This window comes from Sapajus apella, unplaced genomic scaffold (genome assembly GCF_009761245.1).
Source record: "Sapajus apella isolate SASKATOON/1434 unplaced genomic scaffold, GSC_monkey_1.0 scaffold21, whole genome shotgun sequence".
In the NCBI taxonomy this organism is placed as follows: domain Eukaryota; kingdom Metazoa; phylum Chordata; class Mammalia; order Primates; family Cebidae; genus Sapajus; species Sapajus apella.
The window spans coordinates 25,920,210-25,943,617 of record NW_022436961.1 but is presented as its reverse complement, the minus strand read 5'-3'; the positions used below and the strand labels follow the sequence as shown (position 1 = coordinate 25,943,617).

The window sequence follows — 23,408 nt, the reverse complement described above, 5'->3', positions numbered from 1 at the left end:
CAGCTCTCACATTCCACGATTCTATTTACTAAGAGCCTATATGTCGCCTGGGCTTGCCCGCTACCACAGGGACACACAAGGCAAGTGGTTCTAAGGTGACCTGTTTTCCCAACTGAAAATCTGAATTGCAAAAGGGTGTATATGTGGCTAACAGATTGGAACTTGGTTTCCGGCCCAGGTGTTGCAGATATAATGCTTTGAAAAGTATAAATACCATTATAACTATTTGTGAGACGAAATAAACCAATACACAACCTTATATTTATTAGACTGCACATGAATAAGTAGCCTTATAATTTGTTTTAGATGAAGTAATTAAATGAACAGAATGTACTCGAACTTTGGAGAGTGTGAGCCGGGTGCTGAGTTGCATGGCAGTTTGGAGAAGAGAGGTGAATGAGGAAACCTGTGGGAAAGTTGCTATCCCGAGGAAGCGGGGGCTTGATCGGGGCTGGAGAAAGCCCCTCCTTTCCAGCGTGGGCAGCTCCGCTCTGCAGGGAGGGCTGATGACATGATTGGGCGGAGTGGGCAGCGGTCAGCCTGGTTCTGCAATGAGCATAAGTGGCTTAGTTGAGTCACCTCAGCTATGCTGGGTGTCGATGCCAAATAATCCCCCCACCTCATCCCCAGGTGGCTTTTGCTAAGGATCTGTTCATTCATTCACCCGATAGATTTCAATTCAGCACCGGACCCTACGCTAGGCATGAAGATAAAGGGAGTGATGCAGCAGACCATCTTGCCCGCCCTGAGCTTTCCGTCTAGCAGTAGTGACTGTGTTACCATGGTGATGACTGCTGTGAAGAGAAGCATCAGATTCCCCACTAGGGTGTGTGGTGGGCAGTCGGGCCTGACCAGGACAGAAGGAACTGCCTGGGTCAGAGGGGCTGGTTGTTGGAACAGGTGTCCCGCCGGCTTCCTGCCTACAGCAGGGCTTGCCCGTTCTGCAAAGAAGCAGCCTCTGTTACCTACCCAAGTGGCTGCCTGCTTGGAAAATGAAACAGAGCATTCCGTTTTCCAGCAGTGTTGCAAAGCTCTTGATTTATAGGAGGAAGGGCACGACAGACTACTGACTCTTTCCTTTGGTGGTGTCAGCATGACCTCAGCTCTCCAGGCCACCCCCATGCTGCCCCCAGTGGCCTCTGTCACCTAGAGCTGATGAACAGAAATTGTTGAAATGCCTTTCCTCTCTGCTTTGCTTCCATCTGGAAGTCACAGGCTGGAGAATGTTACCAGCAGCTTTTTTTTTTTTTGGACGGCATTTCCCTCTTGTCATCGAGGCTGGAGTGCAACTGCGCCATCTTGGCTCACTGCAATCCCCGCTTCCTGGGTTCAAGCAATTCTCCTGCCTCAGCCTCCCGAGTAGCTGGAATTACAGGCACACACCACTATTCCTGGCTCACTTTTTTTATCTTTAGTAGAGACGGGGTTTCCCCATGTTGGCCAGGCTGGTTTAAAACTCCTGACCTCAGGTGATCCGCCTGCCTTGGCCTCCCAAATTGCTGGGATTACAGGCATGAGCCACTGTGCCTGGCCCTGAGCAGCTTCTTGAACTAAGAGTTTCTGATTGGATCATTGAAAGGGGATAATTATAACATAGTCAGACTCTTCGAATATAGCATGCCTTATATTGTGTACAGATAATACACACTTAGCCAAGCCAACTGACTGTGTGCTGTGGATCAGAACGGCTTTTAATTCGGTTCAGCGACTATTGATTAGTTTCAGATCTCAAGGGAAAAGGGGAGAGGGTGTTGGAGAGCTCAGGTGACAAAAGAATGGCTGGACAAAGCTTACATGTTCTCTTGTCTATCCATAAGCCACGCAAGTCCTGCTTATGTTATGAAGAGAGGTGAGGACTGCCTAGCTGTTTATTTTGCATTAAACAAAGAATGAAAAGAGTCTTTATTAAAATGTTGGACTTGGCACTCAGCATGTCTAGCTAAGCTAAACTCCGGTTGTTGGATTTTGAAGAAATCATGACTGGTTCCTTCCAAACACGTTTGAGGGCCCACTATGTGTCTGGCTATAGTGGATCCTCAAACATGGTTGGAAGGAACCAGTAATAAATTCTTACTGTGTGGGTAATACAAAAATGAATAAGGCAGAGTTTTGCCCTTACGGGATTCACAGTCCAATTGAGAGGCAAAAGCATGTGGAAAAGTAAATACTAGCACAAGATGGTCAGTATAAGCCAGTAACGCAGTGAGTCACCAGCACGCCAGTGCCGGAGGAATTAAGAGGAAATCAAACCTGTGGGGGTGATATTTGGGGGCAGGAGAGGGGGCTTCACGGAGATGCTGGTGCCCCCTCTCCTCCTCTAGATTAGGGACCTCATGACAGCAAGGACCATGCCTGTCTGTCCTTTCAAGGTCTTACACAGTACTTGGGACATGGTAGCACTGGGCAAATATTTTTGAATGGATGAATAACATTTTCCCTGATGATTGGCAGGATTGTGATAGGTAGAAAGAAGGGACAGAGAAGGGCAGGGTGTGGGATGGGCCTAAGGCAGGCAGGCAGGCCACCAGGAAGATCTTGAATGCTCTGTGGTCAAAGAGGCTGAATGGATGGGAGAAGAAACCAGAGGTGAGGAGACAGTGGGCCTAGGTGAGATGATGAAATTGTCGCACCGCTCTTATGCTCCCACGCATTCTCCTTGCACAGCTGACTGGGAAGTGGGAGAGGTAAGGGCAAGCTGACAGAAGGGCAGAGAAGGTCTTGCTAGGGCTGAATGGCCGCATGGGTGAGGAAGAGAGAGGGTAACAGAGGTCTGCAAAGCTGGCGGCAGGAGCATCCCTCAAGGCTCAGTGAAAAGAGGAAGAGTGGAAGCCATCTTGGATGTGTTTGGGTGGAGGTGCTGAGGACGGTGTCAGGCATGCAGCTGGGATGTGGGTCTGTATCTGGGAGGCCGCTGTTTTGTTTTTTAGAGAGAAATTCTTGCCCTCTCGCTTAGGCTAGAGTCCAGTGGCACAATTCTAGTTCACTGCAGCCTCAAACTCCTAGGCTAAAGTGATCCTCCCACCTTGGCCTCCTGGGAGGTAGGACTATGGGCATGTGCCACCCTGCCCAGCTAATTTTTAAATTTTTTTCTTCTTTTGAAGAAATGAGGTTTCATTCTGTCACCTGTGTTGGTCTTGTTCTCCTGGGCTCAAGCCATCCTCCTGCCTCAGCTTCTCAAAGCATGAGGATGTTACAGGTGTGAGCCACCACACCCAGCCTGTTTTATTTATTTCATTATTTATGTGTTTGTTTGTTTATTTATTTTTTGAGATGGAGTCTCTGTCTGTCGCCCAAGCTGGAATACAGTGGTGTGACCTTGGCTCACTGCAAACTCCGCCTCCTGGGTTCAAGGGATTCTCCTGCCCCAGCCTCCTGAGTAGCTGGGATTACAGGCGCCCACCACCACACCTGGCTAATTTTTTTTGTATTTTTAGTAGAGACGGGGTTTCACCATGTTGGTCAGGCTGGTCTCAAACTCCTGACCTCAAATGATTTGCCTGCCTCAGCCTTGCCAAGTGCCAGGACTATAGGTATAAGCCACCATGCCCAGCCTATCTATCCATTTATTTATTTATTTATTTAGAGACAGAGTCTTGCTCTGTTGCCCAGTCTGGTGTGGAGTGGCACCATCTCGGCTTACCGCAACCTCTATCTCCCGGATTCAAGCAGTTCTCCTGCCTCAACCTCTTGAGTAGCTGGGATTACAGGTTTGCACCACGACACCCGGCTATGTTTTGTATTTTTGTTTTTTAGTAGAGATGGGTTCTCACCAACTTGGCCTGGCTGTTCTTGAAATCCTGATCTCAAGTGATCCGCCCACCTTAGCCTCCCAAAGTGCTGGGATTAGAGGCGTGAGTCACCACGTCCAGCCCGGGTTGGTTGGTTGGTTGGTTGGTTGGTTGGTTTTGAGACAGAGTCTCGCTCTGTTGCCCAGGCTGGAGTGCAGTGGTGCAATCTCAGCTCCTTGTAACCTCCACCTTCCAGGTTCAAGCAATTCTCCTACCTCAGTCTCCCAAGTAGCTGGAATTACAGGAATGTGCCACCATGCCCGGCTAATTTTTTTGTATTTTTAGTAGAGATGGGGTTTCACCGTATTGGCCAGGCTAGTCTCGAACTCCTGACATGGTGATCCGTCCACCTCAGCCTCCCCAAGTGCTGGGATTAGAGGTGTGAGGCACCATGTCCAGCCCTGCTTGGATTTTAAAAAGTAGGAAACCTGCAGGCTCTGAGAGGAATATGCAGGAACTTGCTGGTGATCGTGGGAGGCTGCGTACGAGGTGAGCAGAGGCTGGCTAGAGTGGACAGTCGGACACTCTCATTGAGATGTTGGCGTGATGTTATGTCTTCCCAACATGGTCCTCTCACCCCCAGGGTGACTTCTCAGCCCAGAAAGCCTTGGCTGATACTAAATTATGACTTCTAGAACAGCGGGAAGGAGAAGGACCACTGAGCTAAGACCTGGCCTTGCCAACGTGCCTGGTGCTGAGAGTTTAGAGCGACTGTGACGTGGATTCATGTAGGCTGGCTGGCTTGCTTTGCTTCTCCTTGTACCTTTCTCTGATGCAACTTCCAGCTAGACTTTCAAAATGGGTGATTTTTCCTCATTGGCGACAGCCCCAGACTATCGCATTCTGGAATTTACAAGTCATGGACAGATGCTGCAAATGTTAAATGTCATTCAGGCATAAACCTGAGAGTCAGAGAGCTCAGAGCTCCCTTCCTCTCTGGCTGAAATCACAAGTCCCTTGCCTGGCTGTGCCTTAGTTTTCACTTCTGGGAGCGGGTGCAAATCACTCCCAGAGCCTCAGGCCCTGCTGGAGGATGTAATGAGCTCTGAGGACCACACATCCCGGGGTTTCCGTGTCTCCCTTGGAGGGAAGCTTTTTGGAGGCCTGGGTGCACTGTTGTCTCTGGCAAGAGGGACAGCATCAGGTTTTAGTTTGAATTTTAATATGCGCAAGGTACTTGACCAGCTTCTGGGATTTGGGGCTGAATTTTAAACTTGCAAGCCTAGAGAGCCTTTCATTTAAAAAAGAAAAAAAAATGTGTGTATATTTTAATATTTCAAACTTTCTCTTAACTTTTGGGGCTGAACTCCTGGGGAAAATATATCGTAATACTTGTGGTTATGGAAGGGATTCCACAGCAGTGAAGTTAAGAGAGAGGTGATAGGTGATGTGTGTGTGCCTGTTTTCTAAGAGGTCTCACTAAGCCTCTGTGAGCTGTTTAGCCTGCGTGAGCACCAAATGTGTGCCCCAAAGGGTTTCCCTGCCTCTTCCCGCTGGCCTAAAGGCAAGAACGCCCAGAGCCTAGCTCTCCCCTCACGTACACACTCCGGTCTGACTCACTGCTCCTCGTCGTAGGATGCTGGGCTTCCACTGTGCACAGCACCAGCACCCTTCAGGTGGCTGAAGGGGACATGCAGAATTCTGAGCCCCAGGCCCTGCCCTGGGTGAGTCACCCTCAGTACTGGGCAATGGATCGGACACAGGCATGAGATGAGGACTGCTCAGAGACCAGTGGTCATTATGAGCCTGGAGCTCAGATTTGGAGCCAGAACTCGATTTGCATACTTGTTTACCTATTTATTGGCTGTGTAAACTTGGATAACTTGCAGAAGCTTGCCAAGATTTCTCATGTTTTCACCTCTAAATGGGTGGACCAGGAGCCATCTTGAAAGCTGCCATGGGAATTGAATAATGGAGTAGATGTAAAGTTTTCTATATAGAACCTAGCCTGCAGTTGGCCAGGTGCAGTGGCTCATGCCTGTAATTCCAGCACTTTGGGAGGCCAAGGTGGGTGGATCACGAGGTCAGGTGTTCGAGACCAGCGTGGCCAACATGGTGAAACCCTGTCTGTACTAAAAATACAAAACATTAGCCAGTCATAGTGGTGCATGCTTGTAATACCGGCTAATCAGGAGGCTGAGGCAGGAGAATCGCTTGAACCTGGGAGGCGAAGGTTGCAGTGAGCTGAGATCCTGCCACTGCACTCCAGCCTGGGTGACAGAGCAAGACTCCCTCTCCAAAAAATAAATAAATAAAAATCAAAAAGAACCAAGCCTGCGGCAAATTGGTGTTTGATAAATGATGACCATAGCTGTCATTATTAAGAGCTGAGACAGGGCGCTATGGTTGCAGTGTAAGGGGGAGGCTTTGGTTCTTTGGAGGGAGACAAGGAGAAGACGTTCCAGTTGAAGGAATGAGTGAAACGTGTCGTGACTGCTTTCCTAAGGCCTTGCAAGGAACAAGATCCTTGCAGAATTTCCTCCAGCATAAGACACACAAACAAATGCACACTCTGTACATACAGAGACCCATGTAACATAGACACTCATACAGAGAGGGTACACAGAGAAACACATGACACACAGGCATACACACGCGACCCTGTCATGCATACGTCATCGTGCACACGGACACACACAGAGACACACAGTCCCAGAGACACACACACAGAGACTCACATGACACATGGACACACTGGCACTCACCATCACGCATATATCACCATGCACATTTTCTACCACCATGCACAGACACACACAGATGCATAAACACGTATGCAGTGAGTCGGTGGAAGAATGAGGATGACGAGACCTGCTGCTAGCCCTTTCTCTTCCCAGGCTGCATTGCCTCCACGGTGGAGCCCCAGGGCTCTCCCCACCAGCCATATTTAGCAGAGGAACCTGCCCGGTATCATCGCAGGAATGAGCGCAAGCTTCCTTGGTGTTTGGGTTGGTGTGTGCTGGCCTCAGGCCCACATAGCTCTTTCCAGTGGGGCCTGCTGAGCTCCTCCAGCCGGGCCTTCTTCCTCCTCCTGTGGCGGCCAGGTGCTGGGGGTCACACCTTCCCTGCTGCGAGCCTGCACTGCTGTCCACTGCAGGGGAAAGGATCTGTGAATCGAAGGTCAGCCCGGGCTGCCTGCCCCGTGAATCGCAGGCGTCACTTTCCTTCTGGGCATGACAGTTACACACTGGAATTCCAGCCCGGTCTCCCGAAGTGGGAAGAGACAGAAGGCGGCCGGCTCGTGGGCTGGGTTAGACCTCAGGCTCTTTCTTGGCTCACCCGTGTCCACGTGTCTTGGTGGCACGGGTCCTGCGGCCTGAATGAGGGCTGTAAAGGATCCAGGATCCAGGCTGGGGTATAATCCTGCCACTGGCAGCATTCCTTCCGCTCTGGTGGAAAGGAAACGGAGCCAAGTGCCATCACTCCAGGCCACATACTTTCCACCGCCCTGCAGGACCTGGAGCCGGGCCTGGCTGTGCCCGTGGTGAGGAGACATGAATCCCCGGGCACCCAAAGAATGGTTCTGTTCAACCTCGTGGTTCATTTGCATCTCGGCTGGACAGGGCTGGGGCAGTTGGGGTACTGGGTTCCTTCTGCCTTCCAGCCCCACTCGGACCGGCCGTATGTCCTGCTCTTTGGCCCACTCACAGTGCGTGTGTCTTCCATTGCACCTCAGGGCAGTCCCGGCATGGGGACTGGAATCAGCTGGTATTCTTGTCTTTGAGATGGGGATGGCAGTAGCCATCAACCACTTCATTACAGCGTGCGAGGGTTAGGTAGGAGAACACCAGGAAAGCACCTCACACAGGGCTGGGCACCTGTTGCCTGCTCTGTGATGGCTGTTGCTGTTACGCACTACAATTCATGGTGTCTGCCTATCCACGTGAAGCTGGGGACTGGCGGGGCTGGAGGCATAGGTGGAATCAGTTCTGAATGCCCGAGAACATCTCACTCAATATGAGGGTATTACCTAGACAAATAGGAGTTAGTCAAGGGACAAGGTTAGATCTGTGTTTTAGAAGGAGCCGGCTGCAGTGGCTCATACCTGTAACTCCAGCACTTTGGGAGGCTGAGTTGGGGGGATCCCTTGAGGCCAGGAGTTCGAGACCAGCTTAGGCAACATACACCTCATCTCTGAGATGTATTTTAAAATTAGCTGGGCATGGTGGTGTACACCTGTACTCCCAGCTACTTGGGAGACTGAAGTGGGAGGATTGCTTGAGCCCAGGATATGAGACTGCAGTGAGCCATGATCACACCCCTGCACTGCAGCCTGGGCAAGAGAGGGAGACCCTGCCTCAAATAATTATTATTATTAATTAATTAAAAGAATAAAGAGCTCTGTGGTTGCTGGCCCTCAGTCAGGGACTGTAGTAAGAGCTGGTGATGGCTGGCCATGTGATTCAGGAGGGAGCTTCCATAGTATTTGGAGCCTGTTATGGCGGGTCTTGGAAAGGCATCGGTAAGTGCCACTGTAACTCCAGGGACCTCTGCTCCTCCCATCCAGCTTGTCCTCTCGAGGCTCCCTCTCCTGCCAGATCCCTAGGACCCAGGTGTAGGTGGTACGCAGGTGTTCCAGCTCCATGTCAAGGGAGGGGGAATGCCCACGTGGCAGGGAGACAGGCGCCTTCCTCCCGCCTGTGCCCCTCCAGCCTTCCTTCACCTCCTCCCAAAGGGCCTTGCCAATGAATCTTTCCAACCCTAACCCCAGCCCCTGTCCTTCACTCCACAGATAGATGGGGTGGGTGTGGGAAGGGGACCCACCAACGGACTGAAGGCGTTTGCAGTCTCTCCTTTCCTTGCTGTGGCCAAAGAGTTGTCCCCAACCCTACCTCCCTGATCCCTACCAGGCAGGTGTGGGTCTCTTCACACAGGATGCTCAATGCCAGAATCTCTGCTTCCTTTCTCTCTAAGCCCTGCCTCTTCTCTCAGGCCTCTCTAAGAATTTTTGAACAGAGGAATGCCCACCCCTGGTGTATGAGGGAGTCTGCAGGGTGGCATCACCAGCTTCAGGACATCTGGGGCTCCTCTATCTGAAACTCAACTTTTACTGAAAGATTAATCAGAGAGACACACAGAGACACACTCACAGGCACATACGTGCTTTGGAGTGAAATGTGAAATCCACATTCAAAGGACCATTTGTCTCCCATGCATTTATTTCAAGGCCTGTGCAGGAAGAGGCTGCTGCCCTGTGCTCTCCAAGATCTTAGGTTCGGATGTGGGAGAAGCCCATGGGTCTCCGAGTCTTCTCTGACTGCTCCAGGTCGCCCCACTCCCTGTTGGGTCCTTGCAGCCTCCCTACCACCCATGCACAGCGCTCTTTAACTGCAGCTTGGGCCGTGTGCTCCTCGGGGGTGCCTGGAGCTCACTGCAGGGCCCAAGGGCACAGGCAAGCCAGTGGCAGGCCCAGCCTGTAGTCACTAAAGAAGGACTGAATGCCTGACGTCTCTGCAGCGAGGCCAGAAGGGTAACCCTCTCCTTCCACTCCTCCTTCTTCCCAGAACCTGAATATCCAGGTGGAGGACATTCGGATCCGAGCCATCCTCTCGGCCTACCGCAAGCGCACCCCAGTGATGGAGGGCTACGTGGAGGTAAAGGAGGGCAAGACCTGGAAGCAGATCTGTGACAAGCACTGGACGGCCAAGAACTCCCGCGTGGTCTGCGGCATGTTTGGCTTCCCTGGGGAGAGGACGTACAACACCAAAGTGTACAAGTAAGAGGACTGCACGGAAGGGGTGGCTTTGAGGGTACCTGCCCCACCTACCTGGTTAAAGGAGTCTGCCCTGGCGGTGGCCTTTCCTTGGCCAGGCACAGCCAGGCAAGCGGGTGTCATTGCAGGCAGCTTGCATAGAGCCCCTCTGCTGGGCCAGGTGTCAAGTTCAAGGGTGCCCTGTGGCATGTTAACCCTTGAGGAACTCACAGGTCTACAGGAGATACACCCTAATCCCCAGAGTAGCCTGAGGGATGGCATACTGCAGAAGTGAGGTGCAGGGTACCCCCAACCCAGAGAACCCCGGTTTGGGGTGCTGCTAGCCCACTCAGGGACTGCATGAGCTAAGCTAGGGCAATACCCTGGCCAGGGCTGGCAGAGACAACACCAACTTAAGAAGAAATGTTTACTTGCCCTCCGCAAATGGTGATTCTGTGAAATCTGGAAATTGCAGCAGGTCATTGAGAAACTGACCAATGCCATTCACTTCATCCAATCCCAGTTAAATCCACTAGATCTGTTATGGTTGCTAAAGTTCCTATTTCCCAGTGGGGGAAAGAAGTAGGCAAGGCCAGAACCTGGAGTCATTTGACTTAAGGGGTGGCCGGTGGAAGGATTTCAGCACCCCAACAAGCTGGCATTTACTTGGGGTATACTTGGTGGATCACGGGGTCTTCTTCCCTCTTTTTTTTTTTTTTTGAGACAGAGTTTCACTCATGTTACCCAGGCTGGAGTGCAATGGCGCGATCTCGGCTCACCGCAACCTCCGCCTCCTGGGTTCAGGCAATTCTCCTGCCTCGGCCTCCTGAGTAGCTGGGATTACAGGCATGCACCACCATGCCCAGCTAATTTTTTGTAGTTTTAGTAGAGACGGGGTTTCACCATGTTGACCAGGATGGTCTCGATCTCTTGACCTCGTGATCCACCCGCCTCGGCCTCCCAAAGTGCTGGGAGTACAGGCTTGAGCCACCGCGCCCGGCCTCTTCCCTCTTTTTTTGAGACAGATTCTCGCTCTGTCACCCAGGCTGGAGTGCAGTGGTGCGATCTCGGCTCACTGCAACCTCTGCCTCCCGGGGTCGAGTGATTCTCTTGCCTCAGCCTCCTAAGTAGCTGGGATCATAGGCACACGCCACCACGCCTGGCTAATGTTTATATTTTTAGTAGAGACAGGGTTTTAGTGTGTTGGTCAGGCTGGTCACAAACTCCCGACCTCTTGATCTGCCTGCCTTGACCTCCCAAAGTGCTGGGATTACAGGCGTGAGCCACTGCTCCCAGCCTCCCCCCTCTTAATAATCATAGGAATATTAGCTTCTCTTTACTAAGGGCTTACCACGTGCCAGGCACTATTCTCAGTCATTTAATTCTCACAACGCCACTGGGAAATAAGGGTCTGTTTAAGAGTTGAGGAAACTGGAGAAATATGATAGAACCAGGAAGGGGCAGATCCCAGCCTCATGCACAGCCTGGCCTCTGGAGGTCCCCTGTATCCAGCTATAGGGTCCACAGTCGTGGAGAGTGCAGACTCACAGCACTGTCTCTTTCCTTCCAAATCAGAGGAGGAGAAGACGTGGCTTCCAGGAGACCTAGCTTGAAGCCCCAGCTCTACCCGCCAGCTCCCTGGGGTGCTGGGCAGACCGCATATCCCTCCCTGACCCTGGCCCAGCCTGGCCTGGATGGGGTGGGCCATACTTTGGTCCCAGCCCCCAGACCCCCACGTGGGTGAATGAGTATGGCCACAGAGCTGCCCAGTGGGGTGAGCACACAACACCCTAGGGTCACCTCGATGGTGATTCTAGCTCCCAGACATGGCCCAGACCTTCCTTCCTGTTGGTACCAGGAGTCACCGTCCTCGGAATACTTCGGGGAACTCCCACCCGACTCCTTCCCTGGTGACACCTTCTCAGCTTTTCTTACCAGCTGGAGCCAAGCAAAGCAAGCCCCTTCCCTGGCAGGCTTCCTACCTGGCTGGCCCTGCCCGCGCCCCCAGCCTGGCTGCAGTTCTGAGCTGCACAGCACACGCCTTGCTCAGATGGCGTTTGGAAGCCACCTCCCAACCCTGGCCAGTCCAGAGTCCTCGGCTTTTGAGGAGTTGATCTCAGGCCAGTTTCAGCAGCTGGGCCCTGGGTAATCCTGTCACGTGCTGCATTGGAACCCCCTCCCCACCCCTCCCACCCTGGCGTCTGTGGCTTTGCCTTTTCAATTAGGGGGAGGATAAGGCTTCCAAGGCTGAGAGCAATCCAAGAAGGGGGTGGTGGGTGGTGCTGTCTGCAGGAGGAGAGATGAAGAACAGGAGCTGCTGGAAACTAACCCCTCTTGCAGCCTTCTAGCTTGTGGGGGGCAGCCTTCCTAGCAGAGGAGTGTGAGGGAAAGCATGACCTTCTTGCTTGTCCCTGTCATTTTATGTTCATATCTGGGACTCAGTGACAGTTAAGCCCACATGTGCCCAAAAGAGAAAGATGCTGTGAAGAGTTTCTGTGCCTCGGTGGGCTCTCTGCCAGCAAAGGGCTAGGACTCCTAGGGCATGGTAAGGCTTAGAGACCACTGGCCCAAGCCCTGGGTCTGCATGGAAGAGGCCTGAAGGGCAGTGGACTCAAAGTGTCACAGCCCACACCCGGCAGAGCCTGCAGGACAGCTGGGTTGGCTCCAGGGAGAGCTCCCCACAGTATCCTCCACCTGCCACAGAGGCAGGGTCAGCATTTCTGTTCACTAACTGTGGGCCACACTTCGGTCCACGTAGCATAATACCCAGAACATCAAAGTAGGGGCTTATGGGGTTTTAGCTTAAGTCCATCTCAGACCCATCCTGTCCTATTTCCCCACGTCCAGAAAGCATCATGGAAAAAGATGTACTCAGCAGCTGGCAGAATCCCACGACATCTGCCTTCATCCTTGGCTGGGGGAGAGCTGGTGGGTAGGACTCTTGGTTCAGTCAGCCCAGCTCCGTGTTCTTCCTGCAGCCCAGCTTTTGGCCTAGCTGCCTCTTTCACAGCAGGCTTCCTGCTCCGCTCCGCTGCACCCAGGCTGCCTCACTCACTCCAGTCACCCCTCCAATCTCCAGGCCTGGAGCCGGGTAGGCTGTCTGCCACCCTCCCAGGGCCTCCGTCTGCAGCTCAGAGGCCTGTCCCCAGTGAAATACTGGGAAGGAGGAGGGGAGGGCTGCCTCGGGGAGGCCTGGATGTGCTGGAGCATCTGCAGCACATTCCTGGGGGCTGATGTCAGAGATCCAGACTGCTGGGGACAGTTCTGTTTGCTGTGGGCTCTGCGCTCTCCATTGAGCACGCAGGACATCTGTTCCTGGAGAGGGTGGTGCTCACTGTCGGCTGGACGCAGAAGGGTTTTCGTGAGCCGAGGCAGGCGGTGGGGTCTAACCAATCCTCAAGCAGCTGGTGTCCCCCCCAACCCCCCCACTCCATGTCTTCTCCCGCCCCTTGTAGGGGCATCATGGAATATGGTGTAGGCGTCCAAGTGCAGGGGCCTTGCAGGAAGTGTGGAGGGGGCAGTGGTTCCTGGGAGTATTAATAGCCCTCCTGAGCCGTTCTCTGCTCTGGCCGCCACTGTGGTGAGCATGCACCCTGAATTTACCAGGATAATCCTCATAGCAAGATTCTGTGTCATTGTGTTCACAGGCACACTAGAATTGTAACAAGTCTCAAATTTGGGTTTAAGGAGAGATGGTAACTGTGTCTGTAGGATTTGTCCTTCCTCTGTCTTTACTTCCCATTCACTCTGAGACAAAGGAGGTCCTTCCAGGGCTGCTGGAGCAGCAGGGACGGGACTTCACCTCTGCCCTTTCTCGGGGTCAGCCTGCCCAGCGAGGCCCCTCCACTGGCTCCTTCTGGCACCTCCCTGGGTCCTGGCGCACAGAGACAAGCACGCTGGCCCTGAAAAGCTGGGTCGGCATGAGCAGGCAGGAGGGCCTTCCTGGACCTCCTTTGTTTCAAATCCCACCATCATTTAGGGCCTGATTTAAAGCCTCCTCTTCCGTAAAGTCGTCTCCTACCTCTGCAACTAGGGAAGCCCTCCCTCCTCTCACTCTTCTTTTTTCTTTAACCAGTAAAGTTTTCTTTATTTCACAGACTCTTATGTAGCCCTCCCTATGTCTGGGCACTGTTTTAGTGGCAAGTATTAACTCATTTAAACTGTCACAACAGGCTGGGCATGGTGGCTCATGCCTGTAATCCCAGCATTTTGGGAGGCCCAGGCGGGCAGACCACTTGAGGTCAGGAGTTCGAGACCAGCCTGGCCAACATGGTGAAACCCTGCCTCTACTAAAAAATATGAAAAATTAGCTGGGTGTGGTGGTGTGTGCCTGTAATCCCAGCTACTCGGGAGGCTGAGGCAGGAGAGTCGCTTGAACCAAGGAAACAGAGGTTGCCATGAGCCGAGATCGCGCCAATGCACTCCAGCCTGGGTGACAGTGAGACTCCATCCAAAAAAAAACAAAACAACAACAAATAAATAAACAAACAGTCACAACAATCTAGTGAAGCAGATATTTTATTACTTCTGATTTTTGGACATGAGAAACTGAGGCACATTATCCTTTTTGTTAGCCAATCTATTACTTGTCATTTGGTTGCTGTTTCAGAAAAAAACTGAATTACCTGCATCCATATTCTGTCTTAAAAAAAAAATGCAAAGGAACACTTTGCATGTGCTAGCAATACAGGCTAAGGGCTTCCCTAGGATATTATACAGAAACACCCTCAACCTCACTGATATTCCTGAGTTTTGTTACCATTATAATTTCTACTGCTAAGCACATTGTACTTTGATTCAGCAGATGTAGTAATTTAAGACTGTTTTCATTGGAAATACAAAGTTAATTTTGTAGATCACGGAGAGAGCTCAGCAGTCAGCTTGTACTGCTCACTGATAAAAATAAAGAAAGAATGACAACAGACCAGGTGCAGTGGCTCACGCCTGTAATCCCAGCACTTTGGGAGGCCAAGGTGGGCGGATCACTTGAGATCAGGGGTTCGAGACCAGCCTGGCCCACAAGGCAAAACCCCATCTCAACTAAAAATACAAAAATTAGCCAGGCGTAATGGCAGGGTGCCTGTAATCCCAGCTACTCAGGAGGCTGAGGCATGAGAATTGCTTGAACCCAGGAGGCGGAGGTTGCAGTGAGCAAAGATCGTACCCCTGCACTTTTGACTGGGGGAGAGAGTAAGACTCTCTCCAAAAAAAAAAAAAAGAATGACAATAAATTGTGTTAAAATTATCTGAAGAGTTAGGGTTAACAAATGGTTTACTTTACACTGTGAGGGGTTTTCTAGGATCAGGGATCGCACCTTTTTTTTTCCCCCCCCCATACGGAGTCTTGCTCTGTCGCCAGGCTGGAGTGCAGTGGTGTGATGTTGGCTCACTGCAGTCTCCGCCTCTCAGATTCAAGGGATCCTCCTGCCTCAGCCTCCCGAGTAGCTGGGACTACAGGCATGCGCACCACCACACCCAGCTAATTTTTGTATTTTTAGTAGAGATGGGGTTTCACCATGTTAGCCAGGATGGTCTTGATCTACTGACCTTCTGATCCACCCAGCCCAGCCTCCTAAAGTGCTGAGATTACTGGCGTAAGCCACCATGCCCAGCCCTCACCTGTTTTAAATAGCTTTGTGCATTCTGTGTTCCTGGTATTCCTGGGCTTCATTATTATTATTTTCTTACATTGAGTTCTTTCTCTCCTAGAATGGAAGCTGCCTGAGGGCAGGAGGCCTTGTCCGCCCTCTGGGTCCTATCCCCCAGTGCCCAGTGTGGTGCCCAGCATTACCAGGTGTTCAGTGAATGCTGGCGGTATGCACTGAGCTGGGACCCTTCTGTGAAGCAGGGCTGAGCTCCAGGAGCAGGGCCCCGCCTCTCTTGTTCTGCCTCGCTGCTGAAGGAATCGCGGGTAAGTGTCATGATGCCCTGGTCACCTGTCCCTTCCTACCCTCTGCAGAATGTTTGCCTCACGGAGGAAGCAGCGCTACTGGCCATTCTCCATGGACTGCACCGGCACAGAGGCCCACATCTCCAGCTGCAAGCTGGGCCCCCAGGTGTCACTGGACCCCATGAAGAATGTCACCTGTGAGAATGGGCTGCCGGCCGTGGTGAGTTGTGTGCCTGGCCCGGTCTTCAGCCCTGATGGACCCTCGAGATTCCGGAAAGCCTACAAGCCAGAGGTAAGGATGGGGCATGACATGTGACTACTTGGCCCTTGGGATGGGACGGTGTAGAGGGAGTAGGCATGATACCCCAGGAGAGTGAGGAGGGCTGGCCCCAGCTGACGTCACCATCATTGCTGCTTCACCCTGAGACCTAAGCGTCCTCTGCAGAGAAGGAATGCATGGGGGAGAAGAATACCCCAGCGGCGGTTGTCATGGCTGTCTGTGCGCTGTCCACTTACTCAGCGTGAGCAGGCCATGAACAGGTGTGTGACAGGGACCTTGTGCCCCTGCACAATTTCCAACGGAGAACAGGAAATGTGACCTAGCGCCGAAAAGCACATGCAGTCCACCACACGTTTTCAAGCATGTTTGGTTTATTTTGCAATAGAATAGATAACAATTTTAAAAAGCTTCCACCAAGGTAGAAAACGTGCCATTATCCTGTCGTCTATACATTAGTCACGTTATATTCATGTGAAACAGCATGTCTGTGTGTGTAAGTGTGGGGGCGTGTGTGAGTGTGTATGAGTGTGTGGGGTGTGAGTGTATGAGTGTGTGTGGGTGTGAGTATGGGAGTGTATATGAATGTGGGGTGTGGGGTATATGAGTGTATGTGGGGGGTGTATCTGTGTGGGTGTGTGAGTGTGGGGGATGTGTATGAGTGAGTGTGTGTGGGGACAAGTGTGTGTCAGTGTGTGGGGGGATGTGTGTCAACGTGTGGGGTATGAGTGTGGAGATGTGAGTGGGTGTGTGTATGAGTGTGGGAGTGTGTGTGAGTGTGTGGTATGTGAGGGGGGTGTGTTTGAGTGTGTATGTGTGTGGGGGTGTATGAGTGTGTGGGGGGGTATGTGTGGGGGGGTGTATGAGTGTATGTCGGTGTATGTGTGTGTCTCGGGGGCGGTGTCGGGTGTGTGTGTGTATGTGTGTGGGAGTGTGTGTGTGGGGGGGGGTATGTGTGTGGGGGGGTGTAAGTATATTCCAGAAATGCAGATGAACATCTTCCCATATAAAGTAAGGCTGGGCGCGGTGGCTCACGCCTGTAATCCCAGCACTTTGGGAGGCCGAGGCGGGTGGATCACGAGATCAAGAGATAGAGACCATCCTGGTCAACATGGTGAAACCCCGTCTCTACTAAAAATACAAAAGATTAGCTGGGTATGGTGGCGCGTGCCTGTAATCCTGGCTACTCAGGAGGCTGAGGCAGGAGAATTGCCTGAACCCAGGAGGCGGAGGTTGTGGTGAGCCGAGATGGCGCCATTGCACTCCAGCCTGGGTAACAAGAGCGAAACTCCGCCTCAAAAATAAATAAATAAATAAATAAATAAATAAATAAGTAACAGCCCCATTTCAACAGGCCAGTTTCGTTTCTTTCTTTCTTTTTCAAGATGGAGTTTCACTCCTGTGCCAGCCTGGCTTACTGTAACCTCTGCCTTCTGGGTTCACACGATTCTGATTCTCCTGACTCAGCCTCCCAATTAGCTGGGATTACAGGCACCCACTACCATGCCTGGCTGATTTTTTTATTTTTAGTAAAGACGGGGTTTCACCATGCTGGCTAGGCTGGTCTTGAACTCCACACCTCAGATGATCCACCCACCTCGGCCTCCCAAAGTGCTGGGATTACAGACGTGAGCCACCGTGCCCAGCTCAACTGGCCAATTTCTTAGGACAAGTAGAGCAGCCCAACCACAGCAGTCTTGACCTAGCCTCTGAAAAAGAGCAAGCACCCTGTCCATCTCTTCTTGATTTGCTTTTCTTTTTCTCCGCTTCCTTTCTCCTATATCCATCAAAGAGGTCTCTGTGATTTCTGTGTTCGAAACAGCTAATTTCTGGTGGGTGTGTGGGAATAGCAACAGGGAAGAGGAGAGGGAGGGATAGAAGTGACTGATCATGTCTCGGGGCCGATTGCCTGTGCCAGGTAGCACCTCAGTACTTACGGCACTGTCTGCTGACTCCACACGAGTGAAGAGATAGCGTCTGAGGTGCGTGATGATCGTAGTAATCACCGCCTTGGCAGGGTGCGTTCCAGGTGGGCTGTCACCAAGGTGGGGATAAAAGGGAGCCAGAGGAGGCAGAAGGGCTCTGGGGTGGGAGCAGAGAGTGTGTCAACCAGGTGTGTCAGCAGGTCCAGGCAGCCGGGCAGGAGCAGAGGGGCTGAGCCACCCAGCCCTCCCCCAACCAAGCCCTTTTGTCCCCTCTCTTCTCCCCGCTCCCTCTTTCCCCTCTTCCCTCCCCTGTCTCCCCTCTTTGTCGAGACCTGCTCTGGAAAGGGGTTGATTACACGCCTCCAACATAAAAGGGAAACCATGGCAAGAGCTGGATAAACCACACTGGTGCCCCTCTCCCAGGCTGGGTGGTGATTTGGATGAAAGACTGAGCCTTGATTGAGAGGAGTGAAATGCATGCTGGGAGCCCCGCCCTCCTCAACAGAGGGAGTGGGGACTCGTAGGAGTGACTTCCTGGCACTTCCATGAGGCCCTGCCTCCTGTGTCCCCTCAGTCCCCTCAGGGGCCTCTGAAGAGCACAGAGGTGACCACACCATTATATGTGTGGCTCCAGGACGCACCTGGACAGCGCCACTTCCCCCTCCTCCGACAATCAGCCCACCACCCCTCAAACTCCCCCATACCCTCCTTGCCCCTGTGTGTGACTCAATGGCCACAGCCTTCCCACAGCCTCAGCCTGAGCCTCTGAGCTTTCCTTGTGTGTCATCCAGAATACCAGATCCTACTGTTTTGGAATTCCTCTACTCTGCGGTTTAAAGCAGAGGAATCAAGTTCATACCAAAGCAATTAAAACAGAGCGAGCAGGCCTTACATCATATTTTCCCTTGGTTTCTTTCTTCCCTTTGGGGCCAGCTGACTGCCTGCCCACCGCCGGCTGGGGCGAGGTTATTTGACACTCCGCCTCCGTTAAGCTTAGGTCATGGATGGTCACCCTGTGGGAAGACAGCTTGGGAAGGGAGGTCGGGGAGCAGGAGGCCGCCGTTCTACAGAAAACAGAGGCTGGAGCCGGCAGCTGTACTTGTTTTGTTCTGTTTGGGTTTTTTTTTTAAAGCAAGGATAATAGTTCCTGTGGCCAATGGATATTTTCCCCTTTTTCCTTCTCCCCATACTGCGGGGGTCAGTGCAGTCCCTGGGGTCTGTACATCTGGGTTCTGTCCCAGCACCCGCCACCCCCCGCCTGCCATTGCCAGCCCCAAGGTACAGTTGGTGGAGAGGCAGGATCTTGTATGTCATCATCCCCCTCAAGGTAGCTGGTAGATGTGAATGCTTAAAAAGGTCCCCTCCGCCCAGGCCTGCCTCACCCCAGCCAGCAGTGGTAGGGTGAAGGCAGTTATGGGCTGAGGACAACACAGGGCCCAGGGCAGGCGATGACTCTGATCTGACATGACACGCCCAGATGGCTGCACAGTCTTCCTCACTCCCTCTGTGTGCAGTGGAATGAGCAGCAGCAGCAGCTGAGAGCCTCACAGGCTTCTGAGCCTCCTCTGAAACACACGTGTATACATGCAGCACGCGTGCAGGTAAGCCTGCACGTACACACGTGCAGAGAGACAGACGCAAACCTGGATGTGTGGACAGCTGGCGTCAAGCGGCCCAGCTCCCATCTTGTAAGACATGATCCACTGTGGCCAGGACATAGAGTGTCTTATTCCTCCCTAACTCAGGGAACTCACAAGGAGATGAAAGCTTCCAGACTGTCAGCGAGCATGAGGGGTGTTTCAATGCTCATTCTCCACCCTCTCTGCATTGCTGGCTGGGCTGCATCTTCTGGAGTCAGGCCAATTTAGACTTGGAGTCATATCGGGGGTGGCTGGGCATGCCTCCAGCCCTGGAAAAACCAGTATGGGGCTCCCATTGCCTACAGCCTCCATTCTCTGAGTCATGGCTCTATGAGGGTTGGCTTTCCAGCTCCCTGTCTTCCCATTCTCTGGTCTGCTCCCTCCTGCCTCTAACTGGTGTGCACAGCAGAATCGTTCCAGTGCCCGCCTAGTACCGTGGAGTCTCTGCAGGCCTAGACTGTGGCGCTGTGTTATAAGCAAGGTTGATTGAAACTTGCTTAGAAGCAACCTTGATGCCGGGTGCGGTGGCTCACATCTGTAATCCTAGCACTTTGGGAAGCCAAGGCAGGCGGATCACTTGAGGGCAGGAGTTTGAGACCAGCCTGGCCAACATAATGAAACCCTATCTCTACCAAAAATATAAAAAATTAGCCAGGTGTGGTAGTGCATGCCTGTAATCCCAGCTACTCCGGAAGCTGAGGCAGGAGAATCCCTTGAACCTGGGAGGCGAAAGTTCCAGTGAGCTGAGATTATGCCACTGCACCCCAGCCTGGATGACAGGAACGAGACTCCATTCCAAAAAAAAAAAGCAACCTTGTTATAAGGAATAATTATGATCCGTTTGGAATCTGCAGACTTTGGGGGTGGGCGCTTCTTTCTGTAGCTCTAAAGCATGAAACTCTGGAGTTTGTCGGGGAAGTGCTGATGAAAGGGTACTTGTGCCATGAATAGGTTGGGGTGATGAGTGATTGATGGTCCCCGATGGGCTTCCCAGAGGACCAGGACAGAAGCTCCATGCAAGGGCTGCAAAGGGAGCTTGGACCAGAGCTGACTCTGTAGAGGAAGCTCCCACACCCACGACACACACACCCATCCATACATCAAGCACAGTGGCAGCTCCCAGACTGAGTGCCTAGCCTGGGAACAGGGTGGTGGGGAAGGGAGGGGGAGTAGACAGTGGTCTCCCGCTGAATGTGCATCAGCGTCTGTACTCAGCAGGACTGTGTGTCTCTTCAGCAACCCCTGGTGCGACTGAGAGGCGGCGCCAGCATCGGGGAGGGCCGCGTGGAGGTGCTCAAAAACGGAGAATGGGGGACCGTCTGCGACGACAAGTGGGACCTGGTGTCGGCCAGTGTGGTCTGCAGAGAGCTGGGCTTTGGGAGTGCCAAAGAGGCAGTCACTGGCTCCCGACTGGGACAAGGTAAGGACTGGGGAGGCTGCAGGGGCCTCTCTTCCCGGGAGCAAGGTGCTGTGCGCCCAGCCTGGCTGCCGTGAGCTCTCCGCGATCCTCACTTGCGGTCCTCCTCTTAGCAGCTGCCTGGGAGAGAATCCCAGGCCTCTCCCTAGACAGCCGAAAGGGGCCTTGGAGAACGCTGAGATCCTATTTTACGGATTTGGAAGCTGAGGCCCAAAGAATGAAGTAAACGTCCAAGGTGAGATAACATATTCTCGGCCAGTGAATATGAATCGTGGGTCTCAACTCCTAACCCAGTGCTCTCCGCTGCCCCACCAAAAAAGCTGGGGTTCTCAGACCCCTCCTCCAGGAGAGGGCCTCCAAGTTCACCAGATTGAGCCACGCTGTACAACAGAAGGACCAAATGCCATGTTACTTGTCCTCCCTGGAGCAGCCCTGCAAACATCCCCTTCCTGACAGCAGAGAAAGGGAACAAGACCACCCCCGGATGTCCTCAGACTAATTGAGAAAGGGCCTGCTTTTTATTAACTGTCCTGAACGAATCTTTCATGTGAGCAAAAAACAGAAGTAAAGGAGGCTTTCAAGTGGGTCCCTTGGTGGAAAGTGATGTTGGAACCAGAAGACCCAGAAGAGGCCACTTCTCCTCCCCAGCCAGCCGCACGAAAACCACTTATCCTCGTGAGCCTCGGTCATTCAGCAGGAGGAGTTTTCAACCCAAACAGACTGGGCAGCCTGGGAGTGCCCAGCCCTCGCTGGGACAACTGTGACTTGAGCGAGAGGAGTCATAGTCATTTCCTGGAATGTTTTCAGCCTTGACCAGCAGGGAGGCCGCCGCAGACCATGGGCCGCTGTGGCTGGGAAGGGATGGGTAGGAAGCAGAATGGGCTGCAGGCGAGGGGTGGGGCGGCCTGTCCAGTGGGGAGGGGATATTTCCATAGTGTCAGATGTCGGGCCATCACCCCACAGAAAGGAATGTGGTGAGGTCACTGATCACAGCCTAGAGGAAATGATAGTCACCACTAGCCCAGGGCCTGACACCACATTCAGTGGTTTTCTGTGTGAGACTCCAGAATCCTGCATTGAACTTTACCTCCAACTGAGTCAAAGACCATGGAGCTTTCCCCCTTCTAGAAGTGGAGCTCATCTGTCTAGTGCCATTGGCTGATTGTTTCTTCAGCCTACCCAGGCCCTAGGCTGCAGTGGGTCAGCTCTTACAGGATCCGCTGACGTTGGAAGGAGGCCTGCATTCCAGTAGCCGAGAGAGAGAGTCCTGGAATCATGGACAGCACTGCTGGAGATACCTCGGGTCCTCGAATCCAAGAGATGAGGAGAACAAATCTGAGGTCATGCCAACCATTGCCGGCAGAGAAAGACCGAAACCCAAGTCTTCTAACTCTCAGATGCTTCTTCCTTATACCCACCTTGGCCCAGTCCTGTTCTCATTTGGAATGTCTCTCTGTCTCTGTTCTCCAGTCCATGCAAGCTTCCAGGTGTGCACTGAAGTTTGGGGGGCTGGGGTACACTGAGTCACATCGTGCCACCTGGCAGCATCCACTGGGCCATTTAACAGGGCTCCTTCCCTGGGCACGGTGAGCTCCTCAGGATCCCCTGGATCTTTTTTGAGACAGAGTCTCACTCAGTCACCCAGTGCAGTGGTGTTGATCCCAGCTCACTGCAACCTCCACCTCCCGAGTACGAGCGATTCTCCTGCCTCAGCCTCCCGAGTAGCCTGGGATTACAGGTGTGCACCACCACACCCTGGCAGTTTTTGTATTTTTAGTAGAGACGGGGTTTCACCATGTTGGCCAGGCTGGTCTCGAACTTGTGACCTCAAGTGATCCACCCACCTCGGCCTCCCAAAGTGCTGGGATTTAGACGTCAGCTACCGCACCTGGCCTCCCTGGATCTTGACTTTCCCTGCAGTTATTTACTGATTGGCCGACGTGTGAGTTCATGCTCTCCCAGGGCCTCCAGGACAAAGACCACTCATTCTGAGGAATAAACAGGCCCTCGATGACATGAACATTCCATTTATCATGGGTGTGTGCTGTGTGACCTAATTATTTCACTGCCCAGAGCAGCCAGAGGTTTCCAGGGACCTGCAGAATGCTGGGAAAAAGAGGCATTTGGCATTTGGATGCTGTCCTTGAAAGAACCAGTGGATGATTGATCATCTCCTGTCATGCTGGGCGGGGTCAACTCCAGTAGGCAGAAAGGGAAAACTACCACGTTTAATGTCAAGTCACAGAGCAGACAGGGTCAGCCCCTTGATCCTGACTCTCGCTGCTGATGGGTTCAGTGACTGCACCCTCGGCCAGGAGGCGTGAAAAGGCAATGACTGAGAGGCAGGCAATCTGAGTCCTCCTCCCCCGCCCGGCCACCTGCTTGCTTGGTGACCTTGATCGAGTTTCTGGGCCTCAGATTCTTCACTGTGGAATGAGGTGGCCGGATACATGGTGCCTGCACACAGTGCCTGACTGGCTGCAACCTCAGCAGCATAGATGTGAGGTCCTGGTCAGGCTCTGCACTCTACCTCAGGACCCCACCCACATCGGGACCCCAAGTGCCTGTTGGTGTCCCCACCTCCCTGCAAGGCTTCGTGCCCCATGAGGGGAGCACCTGTATCTTTATCTCTGTGTCCTTAGTACCCAGTCTGCCAGCACGCAGCACTCCAGAGATGTTCATGTCAAAAGAAAGAATGAATGAATGTGTTCCCCTTGAATAAGTAGGGTCAGCAGTACAGATACTTGGTGAAGAAGTTCTAATCCTGGACCAGTGCTGT

At 52.7% G+C, this 23,408-nt stretch overlaps 1 protein-coding gene across 1 annotated transcript in view; it reads left to right on the top strand.

The window, feature by feature from the left end:
• LOXL2 (lysyl oxidase like 2) overlaps positions 1–23,408 on the top strand; it is a 93,829-nt gene that overhangs the window by 42,756 nt on the left and 27,665 nt on the right. The window contains exons 4-6 of the mRNA XM_032288535.1: positions 9,293–9,504; positions 15,440–15,662; positions 20,449–20,632. Of these exons, the coding sequence (XP_032144426.1) occupies positions 9,293–9,504; positions 15,440–15,662; positions 20,449–20,632 (619 nt within the window). The remainder of the gene's footprint in view (positions 1–9,292; positions 9,505–15,439; positions 15,663–20,448; positions 20,633–23,408) is intronic.